The 19,140-nt window shown below is 40.2% G+C and overlaps 1 protein-coding gene across 2 annotated transcripts in view; it reads right to left on the bottom strand.

Annotated features, from left to right (window-relative positions):
* SCUBE2 (signal peptide, CUB domain and EGF like domain containing 2) overlaps positions 1-19,140 on the bottom strand; it is a 75,861-nt gene that overhangs the window by 14,054 nt on the left and 42,667 nt on the right. For both annotated transcript variants that reach the window (XM_072619478.1, XM_072619479.1), the window contains exons 14-16: positions 18,896-19,102; positions 5,350-5,517; positions 448-627 (exon numbers count right to left, since the gene is read on the bottom strand). In XM_072619478.1, coding sequence (XP_072475579.1) covers positions 448-627; positions 5,350-5,517; positions 18,896-19,102 — 555 coding nt within the window. The remainder of the gene's footprint in view (positions 1-447; positions 628-5,349; positions 5,518-18,895; positions 19,103-19,140) is intronic.

Raw genomic sequence — 19,140 nt, 5'->3', positions numbered from 1 at the left:
CACTTCAAAGTTCTCTTAGCATTTTCCTGGTCCTCTGCTTTGCACTTACTTTGCTCCATCTAGTGTCACAATGTTTGTATACATGTTTTATTCCCTCCCAATAGACTGTGATCTTCTTGAGAGAAAAGACTCATTTTATATTCTGAATATGTAACACATTTGTTGAATGTGAATTTGTTGAATTACCCTATGAAAGATAGCGTGCAGATATTACCAGTTTTAATATATTATTGATTCTTCCTCATTTGTAGTGGTAAATACAATGACCTTGGGAATCAAAAGACCTAGCCTGAGTCTGGGCTCTGTGTGTAGATGATCTTGGGCAAGTCCTTTAACTTCCCAGAGCCTCACTTTCTTCGTCTGTGAAGTGGAGGCGCTGTACAACATCTTGATAGACATTCTCTTTCCTAACACTACCAGATGCTAAGTATTTCTATCTGACTTTACCTTTGGCCTCACAGTCCTGGAAACTGGTGGCACCAAGATGCTTGGTAGTGAGTTCTCCTCTCCGACTCCCGGCACAAGGGAAGCAGAAAGTACGGCCGCCTTCAGGCTGGTATGTTCCCAGGGGGCAAGGCTGGCATGGGGAGAAGCCATTTGAAGAATATTCACCAGGAAGGCATTGACCTGAAAGAATCCAACATGTATCAAGTATACCCAACCTAACCAAGAAAAGCAAGTTATTTATTGTGCTGCAGGTGAAGGCATTAAACAATTGGCACCATCTATTCTACTAGGTTTTCTCCCAGAGACCATAGACACCATAGCATGTTTCTAAGAGGCTTTAGAATGCTGAAGGATCAGTGATTAGTAGACATTCTATTAGGAGTCTAGGAGGAACTAGTAGTTTACAGACTCCACTGTACCCTGGACTGTCATGGTTGGAGACAGACTGAGTAAGTACACAGGATGAAGAAGACTTTTTTCTTTAAAGGACTGTTTGAGTCTTTATCTTGCAAAGAGGATGAAGGGAATTCTTAAGAAACTTTCTGGACATCTTAAGGCTGGTGGGACTGTGAGAAGTGAGAATGTGAGAAGTCAAGAACGGTAGACAGGATCAAAAGTGACTGGGGTTGTAATTTTTCTCACAGGTTAAACACAGTACACAATAATTTATGTCTTTGTGTTATTATTGGTTACCATGTTGATAAGCTGTATAGCCAGTAACTTTAATATTTAAGCCTCAGAGATCACGAGTTTTGATATATAGAGAGATTTGAGCAAAGCTTATTGGGAAAAGAGGTTTCTCCAATTTATTAAATAAAATATATTTATTTAAGTAATAATACTAAATAATACTAAACAGGAGTCAGGACACTGATTCAGCTGATTAACTACTGAGAGATATTGCAACTGTAAAAATTAACTGGGAAAAATCCAAATATACTCCTGGATTACCCTAGAACTCTGGATGATGAGGATGAATATGCTAGCAAGTCGTGTAGTAGCCAAAGGCGTAACCATCTCATAGAGACTACAAGTGAGTTAGGGTAACTCCTAACCACTATTATAAATCCATAGCCATTTGGAAACCATCTCCTACTATCTTACTGTCTGCACTACATTGACATTAACACAAAGGAAATGATGCAGCGGACATAGAGTGCTGAATTTGGAGTCAGAAAAGCCTGAGTTCAAATCCTGCCTCAGATATTTGCTATGTGGACCCTGGGCAAGTCACTGAACCTCTCTTGGTTTCATCTTCCTCACCTGTAAAATGAAAGGGTTGCGTCCAATGGCTTCCAAGGTCCCTTCCAGCCCTAAGTCTTTGGTCCTATGAAATCACTTCCGTAAGATTTTTTTTTATGCTTGGCCTTCAAAAAGATTCTATTTAACAAACCTTTATTAAGGACCAAATATGTTAATTATATAACGTGGTAGGCTGAGATAAATAAGGGCTACCATCCTCTAGTAATTCAGGATACAGTAAGTGGAGACAAGAAATGGGCACAGACATAGAGGACAGAGACTCGAGTATAGTTAAGCACACAACCGTAGAGTGCTATCAAAAGTAAGGAAGGAGAAATCCTTTAGTTACGGACAGTCAAGAAAGGCTTTGCTGATGCTGGAAATCTGAGTTGGGCCTGGAAGGATGGGCAGGATGTCAAAAAGCAGAGATGAAGTGGAAGAACATTCAAGATATGGAGAAAAGTATAAACAAAAGCCAAGTCAAGAAAGCATGGAGCATGTTTGTTGGATTCAAAATTTATCCAATTTAGATGAATTGTAGAGTATGTTCAATACATCAATCAATCAGATTGTTGTCAGCCTGGCAAAAAATATCCAAACACCCAAATCTGGACCATCCCTAGGAGTCTTTTTTTCATTTGAATCAAGGAAATACTGAGTGAGAATCAGTCCCCTGGCTGAAAGCAAAGAGACTCTTTTGGTCTGAGCAAGTAGAGACTGTTTCTTTGAAAAGTTTCTCCAAAGGTATTTCAAAAGAAAGTTAATCACTAGAAGGGAGGAGGGACAGTGATGAGCAGTGGGCCAGCAGAGAGAGCTCCAAGACAGTGTCTACAGACAGGCCTATCTAACATCGTTAGAACAACCAGCCACTGCCAGAAACCTCATAAGCTTCCGCATTGTATTTAGTGAGGTATGGAGGGGAGCCTGTGCAAAAGCATGGAGAGTGGGGAGTAAATGTCATGTGGGAAGAACAAGTGAGTCAGCTTGGCTAGACCCTAGAATGTAGGAAAGGGAATAACATGTAATGATAAGTCTGCAAAGCCAGGCCAAAGTCAGACTGGAAAAGTATTGAAGATGGATGTGAGAGACATTGTGGAGGTAGAATCAACAGACCTGGCAGCTGCCTGGATGTGTGGGACAAAGGGGAGTAGGTCAAAGATGACTACAAAGCTGCAGACCTAGGTGACTGGAAAGATTGGGGTACCCTTGACAGAAACAGGAAAGTTCAGAAGGGAAGGGTAGATTCTGAGGGAAAGCTAAGGCGTTCTGTTTTGGACGTGTTGAGATTCATATTGGACACCCATCAAGGAACACAGGATCAGAGAATCACAGGTATAGAGGTCCCTCGAAGCTCTAACCAATGATTCTGAAAAGTGGAGGTACCCAAAGAGAACGATGCATATGACAGCATCTATTTCACAGGTTTGTAGTCAGGATCAAATAGGTAACAAGTGGAAAATGCTTGGCAAGTCAGAAACCATGACACAGATGCTAGCTGTCTAGCATATCTAATTTTTAAAAATTCTTCTGTTTTGGTATAGTTGGCCTCAGTTGGATTTATGTTATCAAACTCCAAAAGGGCTTTTCAAAATTCTATTCTAAATATGCCAATTTCCTCTTCAAAATTATTATTCAAGATACTGCAAGTATTTTTATCAAATACAGTTCCTTGATAAAAGCAAAAAGAGATAACTATTATTTAGCAGGTGCTTCAAAGGGGAATTTGGCTGAAGTGTACTGCCAACGATGACCTGTACAAAGAAATTATGCGAAAGATATCAACAAAGGAATGTACAATTGGAAAAGGAGGCGGGCCAGTCATGGAGTGATAGGGAGGGATAACAGTTGAACAGCCTAGGTGTTTCAATGGAATGTTAGAAGATCTAAAAGAAGAAAGTCTCTGACTTTTTAAATGGATCACACATGGATGATTTACAGGTATCACAGAAGACAAGAAGTCATGAATAAATTGAGATCTGTGCCACTGGATGAAGTTTCCATGTTGATAAAATTACAGGCACAGTGCAGCACCAGAGGAAAGCAAAGATGGCATGCTTTACAAATGTGCCTTTGATACAAAGTCGGGGAGGAGGAACTAACTGGACAAATGACAGTCAAGCTTCAAGAAAAATCTTAATAGATCTTAGAATCATGTATGAATTTAATAAGCTGTATTTTATTAGAGACAGACAGAAGATCCTCACGGGTTCAGATCATATATGGACTATCATGCTCAGTTATGGGAGGCACATTTTATAAGGCACCATTGGAGTGTATGCACAGGAGGATGACCAGGACTGTGAGGAGACTATAGATAATGACATAAAGGACTGTTGGAGAAAATTAAGGATGTTTGTCCTGGAAAAGAGGAGCCTTCAGGTCATCATAGTAGTCTCCAAGTGTTTAAAGGCTGTTATTTGGAAAGGGGAATTAGATTTTTCTAATTCTCATTTCTTATTTTCTGCTCAGCCCCAAAGGGCAGAACTAGGAACAATGAGTGGACATGCAAAAAGAGGCAAACATAGTCTTGATATGAAAAAAAATCTTCTAGCAGAACTATTCGGAAGTGGACTGGGCTGCCTCACAGGGATTCTCCATCACTGGAGACCTCAAACAAAGGCCGTATGATCACTTGCAGAAGGGATTCCAATCCAAGTATGGACTGGATTCCATGACTACCAATATTACTTCCAACTCCAAGATTCTGGGAATTTTTTTTAGTAGTTCCAATTAGTTTTTCTGGGTTAGGCCATGGCAATCTGACAACAGTGTTAGACATGAAAAGAAAAGGAGCAGGGATTACTATACATTTCAGCATTAAAATGTAATAAAATATAACAAATCTCTTGCAAATTTTTCTGAGTCAATAGCTCTTGTATTTTCTTTAACAAGATTATAGTATTTCCTTCTTCCTGTACCTTTATTTCTTCTCAAATAAAAATTAGAGCAAAACAAATAAAAATGGATATACCCTATAAAAATCTGATCTAGCTTGGTTTCAGAATCAAATTTTTCTAAGACACAATTTGAAATTCAGATATCACAATTAAAAAAAAAGTAAAACCAAATTTAGAAGTTCTTTAAAAAAATGGCATTAACCTAAATGCCTCACAATATGGTGATGGCTCAGCAAACAATAGTATAATTAACATAGTGGAATATTATACAGCAATTAAAAATGACAAGCATGTGTTTCATTTCATTACTTGGAGATGTATATATGAAAAAAAGCAGTACATAAAATAGTCTGTAGCCAATAATTACAGCATGTAAAGTCATATGCATGGATATTAAAATCTGAAAAGAATTGAGAGACATAAATAGAATTTTATGTTCTTTGGAATTTTTAACAAGTTTTTCAAAATAAATAAGTTAAGTCTGTGTTTCAAACAAAAGACAATCTGACTCCTTTCAACATTCTTAAACCAGTGTACACTGGTCAAACTCTCAAACCTTAAGTGATTACATTTTCACACTAAATAAAAAATGTAATAACAGCAACATCTTTTGGGCAAAGCTTCCGATTCAGTAATTCAAAGAAATATTTACTTGGTGTATAGAATGAGGCGATCACAGCTTATATTTAAATAGTGGATAACATAAAAATCTTTACTTGTTTTAAAGACAAAGGGTGAAAGGGAACAGCTTGAGTTTCCTTACCTCCACATTCAGACATATTGCGAGCTCCTGTGGTCTTTTGGTTCTCCGTATCCTCTGTGTTAGGGCAAGGTTCACATGTCATCTGTCCTTCATCATCTTGGTATGTCCCATTTGGACACAAAATGCATCGCCCTTGTCCTCCATCATACGTCCCAACGCTGCAAGAGACTAAAAAGCAGAAAACAATGATCTGGTCAGCAGAGAGCCTGGGCACAATCTATAAAAATCTAAAAGATGAATAGATAATGTGGTGATAAATAGATACAGCACTGAAACAAGCAAAAAATAAAGCTCTAACTTAGAAAAGTAATCTCGGTTCTGTGTTCCTGACTCCATCAATCCCTTATTATGTAACATTGGACAAGTTATCTTGGGGATGTTGTAAAGATGTGAAGATAAGGGTGAAAACTCCTCCAGCTCCCCAAGGACAAGTCTTTCAAAAGAGCCACATTTAACATTAAGGGATTAGCTCCACAGTCAGGGCTGAAACTGTATTTTTTTTTTTTTTGCAGTTGTTACTCAGTCACTTCAGTCATGTCTGACTCTCAGTGACCCTTTTTGGGATTTTCTTGGCAGAGATACTGGAGTAGTTTGCCATTTCCTTCTCCAGCTCATTTTACAGATGAAGAAACTGAGGTACACAGGGTGAAGTGACTTGCCCAGGGGTCGCCCAACTAGTAAGTGTCTAAGGCCAGATTTGAACTCAAGTCTTCCTGACTTCAGGCCCAATGCTCTAATCATTGCGCCACACTTTGCTGCCCACTTAACACTGAATGAATATCAGGAAAGCACCTGGGTGTCCACACAGAAGCAGACAGTAGCATAGTAGATAGTGCTGAACATTGAGTCAGGAAGACCAGAGTTCAAATCCTGATTCATACTCTTCCTAGCTGGGTGACGTTGGGTAAGTCACTTAACCTCTGTTTGCCTCAGTTTCCTCATCTATAAAATGACCACAATAGGAATACCTACTTTACAGCTTTTGTGAGGATCAAATGAGTTAATACATGTAAAGTGCTTTGCAAAGCTTAAAGAGTTACGTAAAGGCTAGTTGTGATGATCACTAATACTATGTATTACCCTTCAGTCTCACTACATCAGACTGGTCACCCTTCTTTTTGGATAACATAGCTCCTAGATGATAATCTTAGTGCACACAAGTAGCAGTACTTGTTGTTTTAGCAAACAAAACCATTTATCCAAGTTGATAGCAAACAGAAACCAGAGAACATATATATGTGAGAATATACCAGAAAACAGAGTGAATGAGTTCTCCACTTGTGAGTGAAATGAGAGACAGAGGGAGAGGGAGACAGGGAGAGTCAGAGTCAAATCTTATCCAAGGGGATTTATCTAAGTCTCTGGTATAGTAAACTGGGGATAGAAACGTGATCAAAGTTCCTCTGCAACAGGTCATTGTTTAGGAAAGATAGCGAAGCCTACTTAAGTTCACAACGTATTGCTTCATTGCCATTTGGGTCACAAGTCTGATTCTTTATATATTGTGATGTTTCATGCTTCATATAGCACCACTACAATAATACTGGTGTTTAAAAGATAAGCTTATTATTTCAAAGAAGAGCTTGGGATTGTTGAAAATGCTATAAATCTCCAAAATGAAATCTGGTTTCCTATCTCCTTCCTATTTATTCTGGCCCAGCTCATTATCTACAGAAGCGCCGAGGTCAGCTAGAGACAAAAGGGATGGAGTGTTGAGCTTGGAATCAGACGTTTGAATCCTGCCTCAGATGGCCTTGGATAAGGCGTTTAACTCCTCAGTTTTCTTGTCTATAAAATGAGGCTATAAAATAATAGCACCTGCCCCGTAGGGTTGTTGTGAGGACCTGATGATGTTTTGCAAAGCTTAAAGTTCTATATTAATGCTAGTTATTAGCAGAATCTGTTCAAGAAGTATAGAAGGATCAACTCATTGGGCTAACACAATATAGTCTGGATAACAGGCATTCTTCATCCTCTTGAATCTTCCTTTATGAATTGTTAGGCTGAACTCTCCTGAATGGCTGTATAACCAAATTAGAAGACTCTCTATCATTCCAGAACTTGATAGACTAAGCCCAGTGTCATCTACAAATAGGAACGCCTAAAGGATGTTACCAGTTAACAAAGGTTCTTAACCTGGGGTCCATGAACTTAGTTTAAATTTTTTATAACTGTATTTAATACGATCAGTTTCCTCTGGGTTTCTATTTATTTGATGTTATGTACATAAAAACTTGTTTTAAAATTTATTTTTAAATTTGTTATGTATTATTCTCATATGGGATCCAGACTACCAAAGGTTAAGAACCCCTTACATAGACAGTGCATGTCATAAGCAAATGTTAAGCTACATATGACTTCACCCATTCATCGCTTGCTTCTTATTTGGCTTATATTGAACATGGGCTTAGTAACCATACTATTGGAAGGATAAGGATCAAAACTATGCCCTCCCCAAAAAAAAATTGGTTCTGATACACATTTATCAGGTGAGGACATTTTCTTAGCCCAGATACTTTAATTAGGTGAAAACATATCTCAATCAGTCAAGAAATTTAAATTAACTATGAAAAGTCTTTGAAGGTCATTGGATTAAGTGAGATGATGCCACACATTAAGTTCTGTTACCTGATGAATTGTGTTATGGCCTCTGGAACTGTGGAGGTCCAGTGAATGGCAGGCAAGCCAGGAGAGCATATGTTCTGGCAAATCCATGAGAAGGAAGAACTTGGGGGAGGAGAGGGAACCAGCTGGACTTGTCCTCCTCACCCCTCTACCAGTTTGGTTAGATGACCTTTTAAGCTTTGCAGGATTCGGGGGATATTGGACTTCCTCTCTTCCCATCAGCTTCCTACAGGTAGCATGGATCAGCTGATGACAGTGTCTGAATTGGGAGCCAAGGACAGACTAGATGCAGATTCATGGCTCCATAAAGAGCCCAGCAAAGAAACTATAACACCCTCAGGACAAACTTATTGAGGGCCCCAGGTTTACAAAAAAAGAAGCACAGCAACAATGAGCTGGGAGTCACCCCTTTATCACATGTGCTCTCTAAGCCTGAACCCACTTTCCTCCAGACTCTTTCTCTGCTTGTGGGATAATGTGTCATGGAGAAAGCTAAGCCTGGAGTCAGGAAGATTCCTCTTCCTGAGTTCAAATCTGACCTCAGATGCTTACTAGCTATGTGACCCTGGACAAGTCACTTTAACCCTGTTGGCCTTGGTTTTCTCATCTGTAAAATGAGCTGGAGAAAGAAATGGCAAACTACTCCCATATCTTTGCTAAGAAAACCACAAAAGGGGTCATGAAGAGACAGACACAGCTGAGAAATGACTGACCAACAAAGGCAACACACAACAGTATGAATAACAACGAGCACCTCTATAGACTACAATTCTAAAAGGGCCACAGAGGGCCGAGACCAAAGCTACAGGAACCATAACCGCCTACAGGGCTTCATCCTCTTCTTCCTCCTCTGACTCCAATCAAACGTCCTCTCCATACTAAACACTGCACTCTTCTGACCACAAATAATTAGTGTTAGTCTCTGACTCCACCAATCCATTAGTCTGGTAGCAATCCTTCTTTTCCGTGACACTTCTAAATCCCCCTCTGACTCAAAGAACGGTTAGACACCCTGTTTGTCAGTTGATCGCACTGGCAAAGAGCATCAAAGAACTCTTCCCTTCTCGATCAGCAACATAATCACTGCCTCTTAGCCTAACAAGGACTCAATATCCTGACATCAACTCTCTTACCAAATAAACTTAGGTCAAAAGCAGAAAGAATAAGTTACCCACCTGGGGCACGTAGCAGTTTATAAGGTTATTAATATAAGAGGATATTTACATGAATGGTATCAGAATGATTTCAAGAATTATGCCAATGACAACTTTTAGAGAGGCTGATCAATGTGGTTTACTGCTGTCATGATACAGTTGGCAGAGAACAGATCTTACAGTTGTATAGACGAAGAGCCTGTTGGTTTGCCAGAAAGTTAGTCACACTTGTTTGCGTATGTAAATTCATTCTTTGGAGTCTTTTAAGGCACTAGAAGCCTTTTAAAGGGTCCCATTTTGGAGAGGTGAGAGAATTTTCTTACAACATCCTAGATCTGGCATTGTTTCTTAAAGGACCAGAGAGCCAGGAAAGGCACCATTGGCAGAAAGAGGCTGGGTAAGAAGGAAAGAACAAATCCTTTTTTATTCCCTGTGAAAGTCCTATTTCATATAACAGTCAAGGAAGAACCATTTTTCTTAAAAGAGCAACATCTATAGAAATAGCTCAGGTCACACTCCCTTTGTTGACTTCACAAATAACACGAGGAGCAAGCTAAGATTTGGTTCCCTCGACAAGTTCTCCATGTCAAGAACGACTTGAAGATAACTGTTTCCAAATGTGCTGAAGATCCAGCCCAAGCAGAACTCACTCAGAAATTCCAGTTGATTTTCTTTTCTCAGTTAGCAGCCTGAATGTTGTGAGCACACCAAACAAAGGAGTCAATTGCCTTGGTACACTTCATCTTTGCAGCCCCAGCCTTTGTACGCCTTCAGTGACCATTAAAATCCCATTCTCAAATCTCACACAGCTGTTTTTGGCCCCCTTTAAAATAAAATACGAGAAAGCTTTTCTGATGCAAAAGGCGAGAGGCCAGCGGGGGCCAGGATTAATAGCTACAAAGAGGTTGAAGGGCTCTTGCCTCTCCTTTCAGCCCCTTCCTCTTTGAGAAGTTGATGCTGTGGACAAACACTATGGTATCTCTGGGACTAAGAAGGTGAACCTAATAAAAGGGGTCAGTTTCCAGCATCTAACCATTTTCTTAAGAATCACGCCTTGACTTTAGAAGGAAAGTCACAAACGGCCAATGCAAAGGGATTCCCATGGTGTCCTCAGAGTTATCACATTTTCACAGTTCAGGAACTGAGGTCACCCTAAGCAGCAACATGTCCAAAGGATTTATGTTTTCTTCTCTTTCTGTGAAAGTCCCTGGTTAATCATGGCGACGGCAGGATCTCTCTGACTGGAGGATTTATTTGTAGTCTCTACCCAGGTTTTTTGTTTTGTTTTAATGTAAGAAAGCATTAAAGTAGAATTGGCCACTTGGAAATATTACTACTAACTGGGTCAGTGAGAAAAGACACGAGTTTCATAGTTGGTGCCCTGAAATAAACCTTTCATTCTCTTGTCTTCCAATATTCCTGTGGCTTAGAAATAAGAACTTTTTGCACTGGTTTACTTTTTCAGACCCCCACTTTCTAAAGTGCACCCTCCAAATGCCTCCCTCCCCTAAAATTATTCTTTCCAATATATTGGTTTTTCAAATTTAACTTTTAAAATTTAAGAAAAATCTATTTTTCTCCTACCTTGGAAAAAAACGAACAAATGAAATCCCTGTAACAAATACGCATAGTCAAGGAAAATAAATTCTTACACTGACCACATCCAAAAATATATGTCTCATTCTGCACACTGAGTCCTTCAGCTTTTGGTCAGGAAGTCCTTCCTACATATCATCAAAGGAATAGTCTTTTATTTCAATTGCTGCCTTGATATGCAAAGACATATTTGCATGGTCTATTATGAGGAAGATACTGTTCACTCAAAGACTGCTTTGACATCACTAACCAGCTGTAGTCAATGCATGTAAAATCTGATAGCAATGTTTTGGAAAAACATCAGAGTTCATCTACCTACTGCTTTGTACCTATCCACATAATCAATAATGGACGCTTTTTAAAAATCTTTTTTTACAGAAAATATAGGAAAGTCAGTCTAGTACAGTGAAAAGAAAACTGGACTGGAAGCCAGGAGACTGGCTTTATTCATTTATTTATTTATTCTGTTGCTTAACTAAGCAAGGCACAGTGCCCTTCTATGGCTCAGATCTCATACCTACAACATGTAATGGCCTATAGGATTCATTCCAGCAACTCCATGATTTTAGGTTGAGAAAATAATCACAAACAGAGGTAAGTCCTTAGAGGGCATGGGAACAAAATTAAAAAGGTAGCAGAGGGACTAAAGCAGGAGAACCATGTTAAAAAAAAAAAAAAAAAGCTAACTACACCCCTAGCTTTCCTTGACCTCTCAGGCTCTTTTCAATACTGAATCTTTCCTTTTTTCCTTTTCTTTCCTTGACTTTTCTATCAGGATCCTGTTTTTCCTGCTTTTTTGAAATTAATATTTCCTGGATATTTCTTTCCCACTTAATTAAAATTGCACCTTTCTGTTTTTGGTCTGGTTCTGTGAGCTCACTGATGGAAGGAGCAAGGTCTGGGTTTATTCCACATCAGGTCTCCATCCCTTGATTGACTCTAGTTTCTTTGGTCCTGAAAGTCCTCCATTTAGTAAAAGAATCCCTAATCTTCTCTCCAGAACATGTGGTCCAGTACCACTGTCCTACACTGTCCAGTGTTACCCAGGAACTCTTCTTTTCTCCATAATGCTTGGTTAGTAAACCAAGCATGGACTCAACTTTATCCTATAAACTTCTCCTCTTTAGAAAGCCTGGTTCTGAAAATCCTATCACTTGTTTAGAAACTAACTTATTTCTATAGTTCCAGAGTCAGCCCAGGAATCCTCATCACTCTACCACTCCTTCTAGCCAATGACAGTTCTGGGGCCACATGGTTCCATGGCAGGGCTTCACAGAAGCACAGGGCACTGAGTATGAATGCTGCTTTTCCCCACATGCAATCTCTCTCTCTCTCTCTCTCTCTTTCTCTCTCTCTTTCTCTCTCTCTCTCTCTCTCTCTCCTTCCCTCCCTCCCTCTCTCTCCCTCTCTCTCCCTCTCCTTCCCTCTCTCTCCCTCTCCCTCCCTCCCTCTCTCCCTCCCTCTCTCTCTCCCTCCCTCTCTCCCTCCCTCCCTCTCTCGACCAAATTCTCAGGTCAAGTACATGATTAGACATAATTCTATCTTTTTCAAATATAGTGTTAATGGGGATATTTCTATCTTGTACACAAGAATGATTCATGTATAGCTATACATCTGAGGCATCTTTAATACCAGAATAAATCCATCCGGAGTCAGCAACAGGAACCTAGGACAATGTCTGGGTGCATAATTACTACTACAGTTTGCCTGGGGAGACGAGACCTATGTATGCAAAACAATTGGAGAATAATTTTAAGGTAACATAAAACTGCATGGTCTTTGGGAAGTATCATAGCTTGGTGTTATTCTAAGGAATATTTTCTACCAGTTATATTAAGAATTCAACTATTATCACCCAGAATGTCTGACTTTTTTTTGTTCAACAACAAATCTGTATAATCATATTAAAATCACCTGATCGTTCTAAATTTTAAAATTTTTGATTTATTATAAATGTGTTTTTTGGAGGAAAATTGAGTTATTCCAGTCAGGTCAAGTTAAAAAACACAAAATACAGGTAACTCAGTCTTCATCTTCCTCCTCCTACCTCTTAATACTCTAACCTCAACCTTTCCAGGTTTCCCTCTCAGCCTTACTCTGTCTGTTCCCTGAACTCACTCAGCAGGGCTACTCACCGGACATACCTTCCCCAAACACTGAATCCCTTGGCCAACTTATTCTCTCAGATTCCTTCTCCCCTTCCTGGAAGGGATAGGCTGGGCCCCTCTAAGGCCTCTGAGACCTCATGGAGCAAACATAGATGCTCGTACTACTTAAATGAGCAGGGAGGCACCAACTGCAGATCCAAAACTGGAGCCCCACTACATATTACCATATTCTCTGCCTACGTGCTGCCACTGAGGCCTCCAGACCTGCCATGAAATACCATTTAACCTACTGATATACCTCCAAGCCTCTCTGGGTCACTCTGCCAATGAACCTTTCAACATACGTCATCTCCCCCAATTAGGATGTGAATTCCTAGAGAACTAACTGTCTCGCCTTTTAACTTCTATCTCTAGTCCTAAAAGCACAGTACCTGGCACATAGCAAATGCTCACTAAATATTTTTTCATCCATCATCTTGGGCCTTCTCCCACTCCAAGACTTTGCTCACCCTGCACCCTCTACTTGCAGCAATTCTGATGTCTACCTGCTGAGATGCTCTCTGTCTCCCAAGCCTCAGCTCAGATACCATATTCCAAACTCACAGAACTTGGCTCAAAATAAACTTCAGGAACACCATGTTCTGTCTTGCACTGTAGTTATTTGTGTGCTTATCCTATCTGTTCTACTAGGAAATGAGTTCCCTGAGGGCAAGAACCATGTCTTCTCTTTCTATCCCAGGTAGCCAGTAGCATATCACCTTGTACAAACAGAGGAGGTACTTAATAAAAGGTGATGAGTGCATAAACTTATGCAAGGTTTTCCTAAATGTTCATCTCCTATTTTTTCAACTTGGAATGAGATGTTTGAAAAGAAAATCTTCCATCTCTGCAGAAAATTTTTCTGCTACATTGAGGACTCTGTACTCTTTGAAGAATTTAGGTGCTTAAATGACCATCAATTACTGGCTAGACTTTTTTTTAATACGACAGTCTCCCCATCTCTCTCAAGCTAGAATGTAGGAGCTACTCACGGGACTGATACTATTACTTATCAGCATGGGAGCTTCTACCCCTCCTTCCTCTGACATGGGCTGGCTCCTTCTTCAAGCAGCTCCTGCTGCCGGGGGGCCTACCCTACCAATACTAAACTGAGTCTAGATACCTGCAGCTCAGGACTACCAAACTCAAGAGATACATCACACTCAGCCACTGCTGTAGCTAGGATTACACATGGACACCACCACCATAGCTTTCTTTAAAATCTTATCAGTACATATTATTTCCTAAATAGTGTCTCTTTAACTCTAAAATGTGTTATACTTGGTATTATTTCAAGGGTCCATGATTTGACCAGTGTGGATGCTGGATACTCTTCTCATTGACATAGATTGCAATTCATTTATGAGTTATTAAGTGATCTGCAAGATCATTTGCTGTGGCCAACCTAATGATAAGCCTCTCTCTCCAAATCTGGCATTCTAAAGACCCTCCACAGTTTGTTCTCTGTTAACCTGGTCTTTGGAAACTCCAGGTGACCTTCACACCTCAAGGAGGTGACGTGATATCTTTACATTTCTTAGCATGTTTCTAACATATTTGAAAAGTTTGCTTTAACCCAAATGATCACCTGGGTCATTCTTTGTAGCAACCTTCATTGCTCCACAAATTCCTGTTTTAATAGACCATGAAAAGACAACTTTCAAATCAGCCCCTATTTCAACGATCTCAACTTCCAAAACAATAAGCTCAAGTCAATGAGGTCTTACTGTACATAAATGTCTAAAAAAAGACACTTCTGATTAGGCAAAAGGAGTTAAAATATGGTCTACAAATTCTCCCCATTCAAGAATACCAGGATGAATGAAAAGAAGTTAAAGAAAGGTAGATTTCAGATCAAAATGTAAGAATTTCTAGCCATTAAAACTGTCGAAAATAGAATACACCATCTCAGAAGGAAGCAAATTCCTTGCCTTAGAGATATTCAAGCAAAGGTTAGATAAACCTGTCAGAGATTCACCCATCAGACAAACAAGTTGGAGGCAAGAGAGCTCTCCAGAAGTGGGTGCTGCATATGCACACGCACACATATACCCTCTTTCCTCAGTTTCCACAGTAATATTCCTTCCTCTTACAGCTACCAAAAACCAAGTCTTAAATCTAACAGAAAAAGATCATTGATCTAATTATGCTGTCAGATTCCATTCATTCTTCTGGTTTCATCCTTCCATAGTATCAGCAAAGTTCAGATCATAACCATTCTGGTTCCTGTGAATCCTATCAGATGAAGCAAATTAGAATGGCAAATGTCTTTAAGCTCCAAGCCCTTTCCCCCCACAATCCATAAACCCAACTGTCTGTGAACATTTTCTTTTAAAATCCAGGGACTGCCCAGTCCCATTGTGAATGTGTAAGGTGAACAGGGAAAAGAGACAACCGCTTTCTAAAGCATCCGACCCTTCCCCCAACTCCCTCCTCTGAGAAGTCCTCTCCCTGAAGCCTGAACCAGCACAACAGCCTAGTCAGCGCTATGAGGGGAAGATACTTAACCATTAATTCTTTGGTATTTTCTTCTTGGTATAAAATCTTTAAAGCTGAAATCAGGGTGATAGAGCCTTCTATGGCAAGAGGAGCTACAGGGAAAAAGTCACTCTGCCTCATTAAGAACCAAACAAAACAGAACACCACCTAATTTAGTTTGACAAGCATTTTAAAGACACATTCATTCACCACAGGCAGCTACATATAAAATACACTGCAACCTGAATAAGCTGTCATGGTCATTAGGCCTCTCTTAAGATAACATCTGACCCTTATCCTCAGACCTTTGTACTTGAGCAACATATACCAGGCAGTGTTACAGCAACATTCTCATTAGGATTTGGTCTACAGCACCCGAGAAATCAGTTTTCCCCAAGTTTCTATCACAAAGACTCACTGATGAATGTACAAAGCCATCCAAAAGCAATCTAACAAAAGTGGGTGGAGAAACATCTGACTGATGGGTCTGAGAAAGGGATGGTTTGTTTGTAACATAGAACTTTATAAAAAGAACCCCAGAAGGTAGAAAGGACCTACCTTGGGGACTGTTGGGAGGACGTTTTGTAAGCTATAAAGTATTATGCAAATAAGAGCTATTTTTTTTAAGGAAAAAAAGAGACTCTCTTTTTATGTGGAGGAAATGGTCACACCTAGTATTTAAATAAGACGAAAAAATTAACCGGTTTTATTTTTTGTTTAAGACAGTTGGGATACTGTAGGAATATTTGAGGATTTACTGAGCCAACAGAGAGATTGCTTTCCACTATATTTTGGAAAAGCAAAATGAACAAACAAAAATCTCAGCTTTAGGTTTCATCAGGTGAGTTCCCTTGGGTTTATATCAGTTCAATTCAATTCAACTTTGATCATGTATCTAATATTTATGTATGGCATTAAGCTAGATTTTGAGAATATAAAGGTAAAAATCAAACTATCCCGGTCCTTAAGGAATTTATCCTTACCGGTGGAAAATAAAATCTGAGAGATAGGTATAATAGAATGTAATTTGAGATTTCCTTAGAAGCAGAGAAATACAATTCAAGACAACTTTAAGTTACTATCTCACAGGCAGCACTAAAATAGCAAAAACCTCTATAGATAAGGTCTTTGGGGAAACTGAGTCACTAATACACTACAAAGAGAGCAATACAGAAATACGCAATACATCACAACACTGACCAAATCACTAGAGCTGGAATTGCCACGGCTGGGTCTGTGTCCTAGACATCATAAAAAGAAAAAAGACCTGTCTATACCAAAAATATTTGTATCTATTCTATTTGCAATAGCAAAAACCTGCAAACAGCCTGCATTAGGTAGTGTGCCCCAAGGAGCATGTATAGGGAATGGGGCTACAGGGGCAGGCAAGCTCCCTTGGTCCTCTACTCCAAGGAGGCCGAAGGCTGAGTCAGATAGGATTGGCCCCCTTGGTGAACTTTAAAATAGGAATGACACAGTCTCTCCCTTATGGTTCTCCTAAGCAGCAAGAAACTCCCTAGGCTTCCTGTGAAGGGTGAGGGATGGGGCTACCCCACCCCCCAACACTGGCAGACATGAAAAACTGTCCACACACAGCAGCTAGCCTCAGCCCGGGCCTTGCCTGTTTTGAGTTTCCTTCCCTGACCCGAGGTGACTGAGTAACAATCCTGACACACGTGTCCATCCTTAAAAGCAGCCTTAATGTTCAAGAGGTCAGAAGTTTCTGGGTTTCTCAGCTGGGGACTACTTCACTAGAGCAAGTGCCCTCTCTACATCTGCAAGAGCTCTTCTTGGAGAAGACTACCAAAAGGAGGGTCAGCTAAGCCAGAGGACAGGGCCCTAGAGGGCCACGCTTTGACAGCAGAAGCCATGGCGGAATCCAAGTGCTCTTTGGGCAGTCCTACAGAAGGTTTAAGTTTTAGTATTACTGGACGTGCACTTCTGCATCTTAGGTAGTATAGCATTCCTTCTGTGAAAAGGAAATAAACAGCCTCCCAATGACTGATTTACATTGCACATGGGGTACTTCTCTACTCCCCCATTTGGGAAAAGCCAAAACCTATGTTTTCAAATCATTTTCCCCAGTGCAAGCTGCTCAGAGGTTTTGTGATTCCAAGTTAGGTTTAAGCTAACATTCTGGAAATCTCTCCTACAATCTAATGGTATATTGTGTTTTCTAAAGTTAATATGATAAGGGCATAAGGCATACTCCAGATGGATAACCAAGGCCTTACAGGGGTGCTTAAATTTAGAGGTCTCCTTCAGCAGTATAAAAACAATCAAGAATAATTAGTTAAAATGGGAGGCTACTCCACGGCCCTTCTTCTCCCTCCCACCCAGTGCTTATTCTTCAGGCAAGCTCACTGGCACCTTGGCCCTAAGCTGCTCTCTTTTCCTCCTATCCAGAGCAGCAGCTTTAAGGTGATGTGGGGTCTCCCTCCCTCCAAATGAATCCATCTGAAAAGGACGATTTGCGGGCATAGCTTTTGTGGTAGATGCCCCAGGAAGAAAATTGATCACCAATTGTTCTGGGACTTAGCATCTAAATTCTCCTTAACAAGGACCAATGGTGTTGAAACTTCTTTTAATGATTTTCTCAGAAAATGAGGTCCTCAGACTGTCCTCATTTCTCTTAAACCAATAATCAAGTTTTGAAACTTACCATCGTGGGATGCATTACAAAGGGGACAGAATCCACATGACCCCAGTGACAGGGCCCCCAAAACAATTCTGAAAGAGTAGTGCAGTGCTCAGTGTTTAATTCTAAAAATATCATTTTTTTGTTTCAAAATATAACCCAGGTTTCTCTCCTCAGCAATCACTTTAAAGACTTGGGTAACCCTGCTTTGATTGCCTTTGAATTTGGACCTATAATGTAAACATATATATATGTCAGCCAATTAACATTTATTAAGGACCTATGTGTCAGGGGTTATACAAAGTACTGGGGACACAAATTCAAGCAAAAAGAAAGACAGTGCCTGCTCTCAAGGAGCTCAACATTCTAAAGAGGGAAAATGACAGAAGCAAGGAGGAGAGAGGGAGAACCTATTCCCTGGAGAAGAAGAGCCGGTTGTTCTGGGCCCTGACCCAAAAGGGAGACTCCAGGAAGAATGTATGCATATAACAATTGAATCTCTCACGATTAAGCTCTTCTCAGAACCTCCACTTGGGGGAGTGGCCCCCATCGGCCGACCCCTTATTCTCTGGACTACCCACCATGCCTTCTGTCTTCCAGTGGTAAGTGCTTTCTATTATTAGACGAGTGTTTGGTCAAAAGATAAGCTACAAGATGTTCTATGAGCAAATCAAGGCCTCCATAGTTTTATCCTCTTAAAGACAACACACAGGAATGACAGTCCTTTGTCACTTCAGCCCAGTGTGTTCTGAACACAGCTGAATTCCAGTCACACAATGGATGATGCTCACCTTTGCTCTCTTCTGTATCTAACACTAATCAGTCTATGACTCACTTCTCTAATTGGGGACAGCAGCAGATTATAGATGGGTTACATAATAAAGAAGGCTCTTTGCCAGTCCACTCACCACATTTGCCCTTTCTGGGCTCTTGCCCCAAGCCACAGGAATCCGTAGGGTATTCAGATCCTCTGGGGGACTTTTGTGCCACTTCAAAATCCATTCCTGACAAACGAACATGGAACTGCTCACGGTGAACTGTTTTCCGAAGTGTGCGGATCACTTTACGTAATCTCTTCTCTGTCTTTTTCAGGACACAGCTCAGATCACAAGATGCTATGAAATCAAGAGTAAGAGGTAAGAAACAATATGGA

Source organism: Notamacropus eugenii, chromosome 6 (genome assembly GCF_028372415.1).
Source record: "Notamacropus eugenii isolate mMacEug1 chromosome 6, mMacEug1.pri_v2, whole genome shotgun sequence".
Taxonomy (NCBI): domain Eukaryota; kingdom Metazoa; phylum Chordata; class Mammalia; order Diprotodontia; family Macropodidae; genus Notamacropus; species Notamacropus eugenii.
The sequence above is the reverse complement of the archived record's forward strand: the minus strand, read 5'-3'. Positions and strand labels throughout refer to the sequence as shown.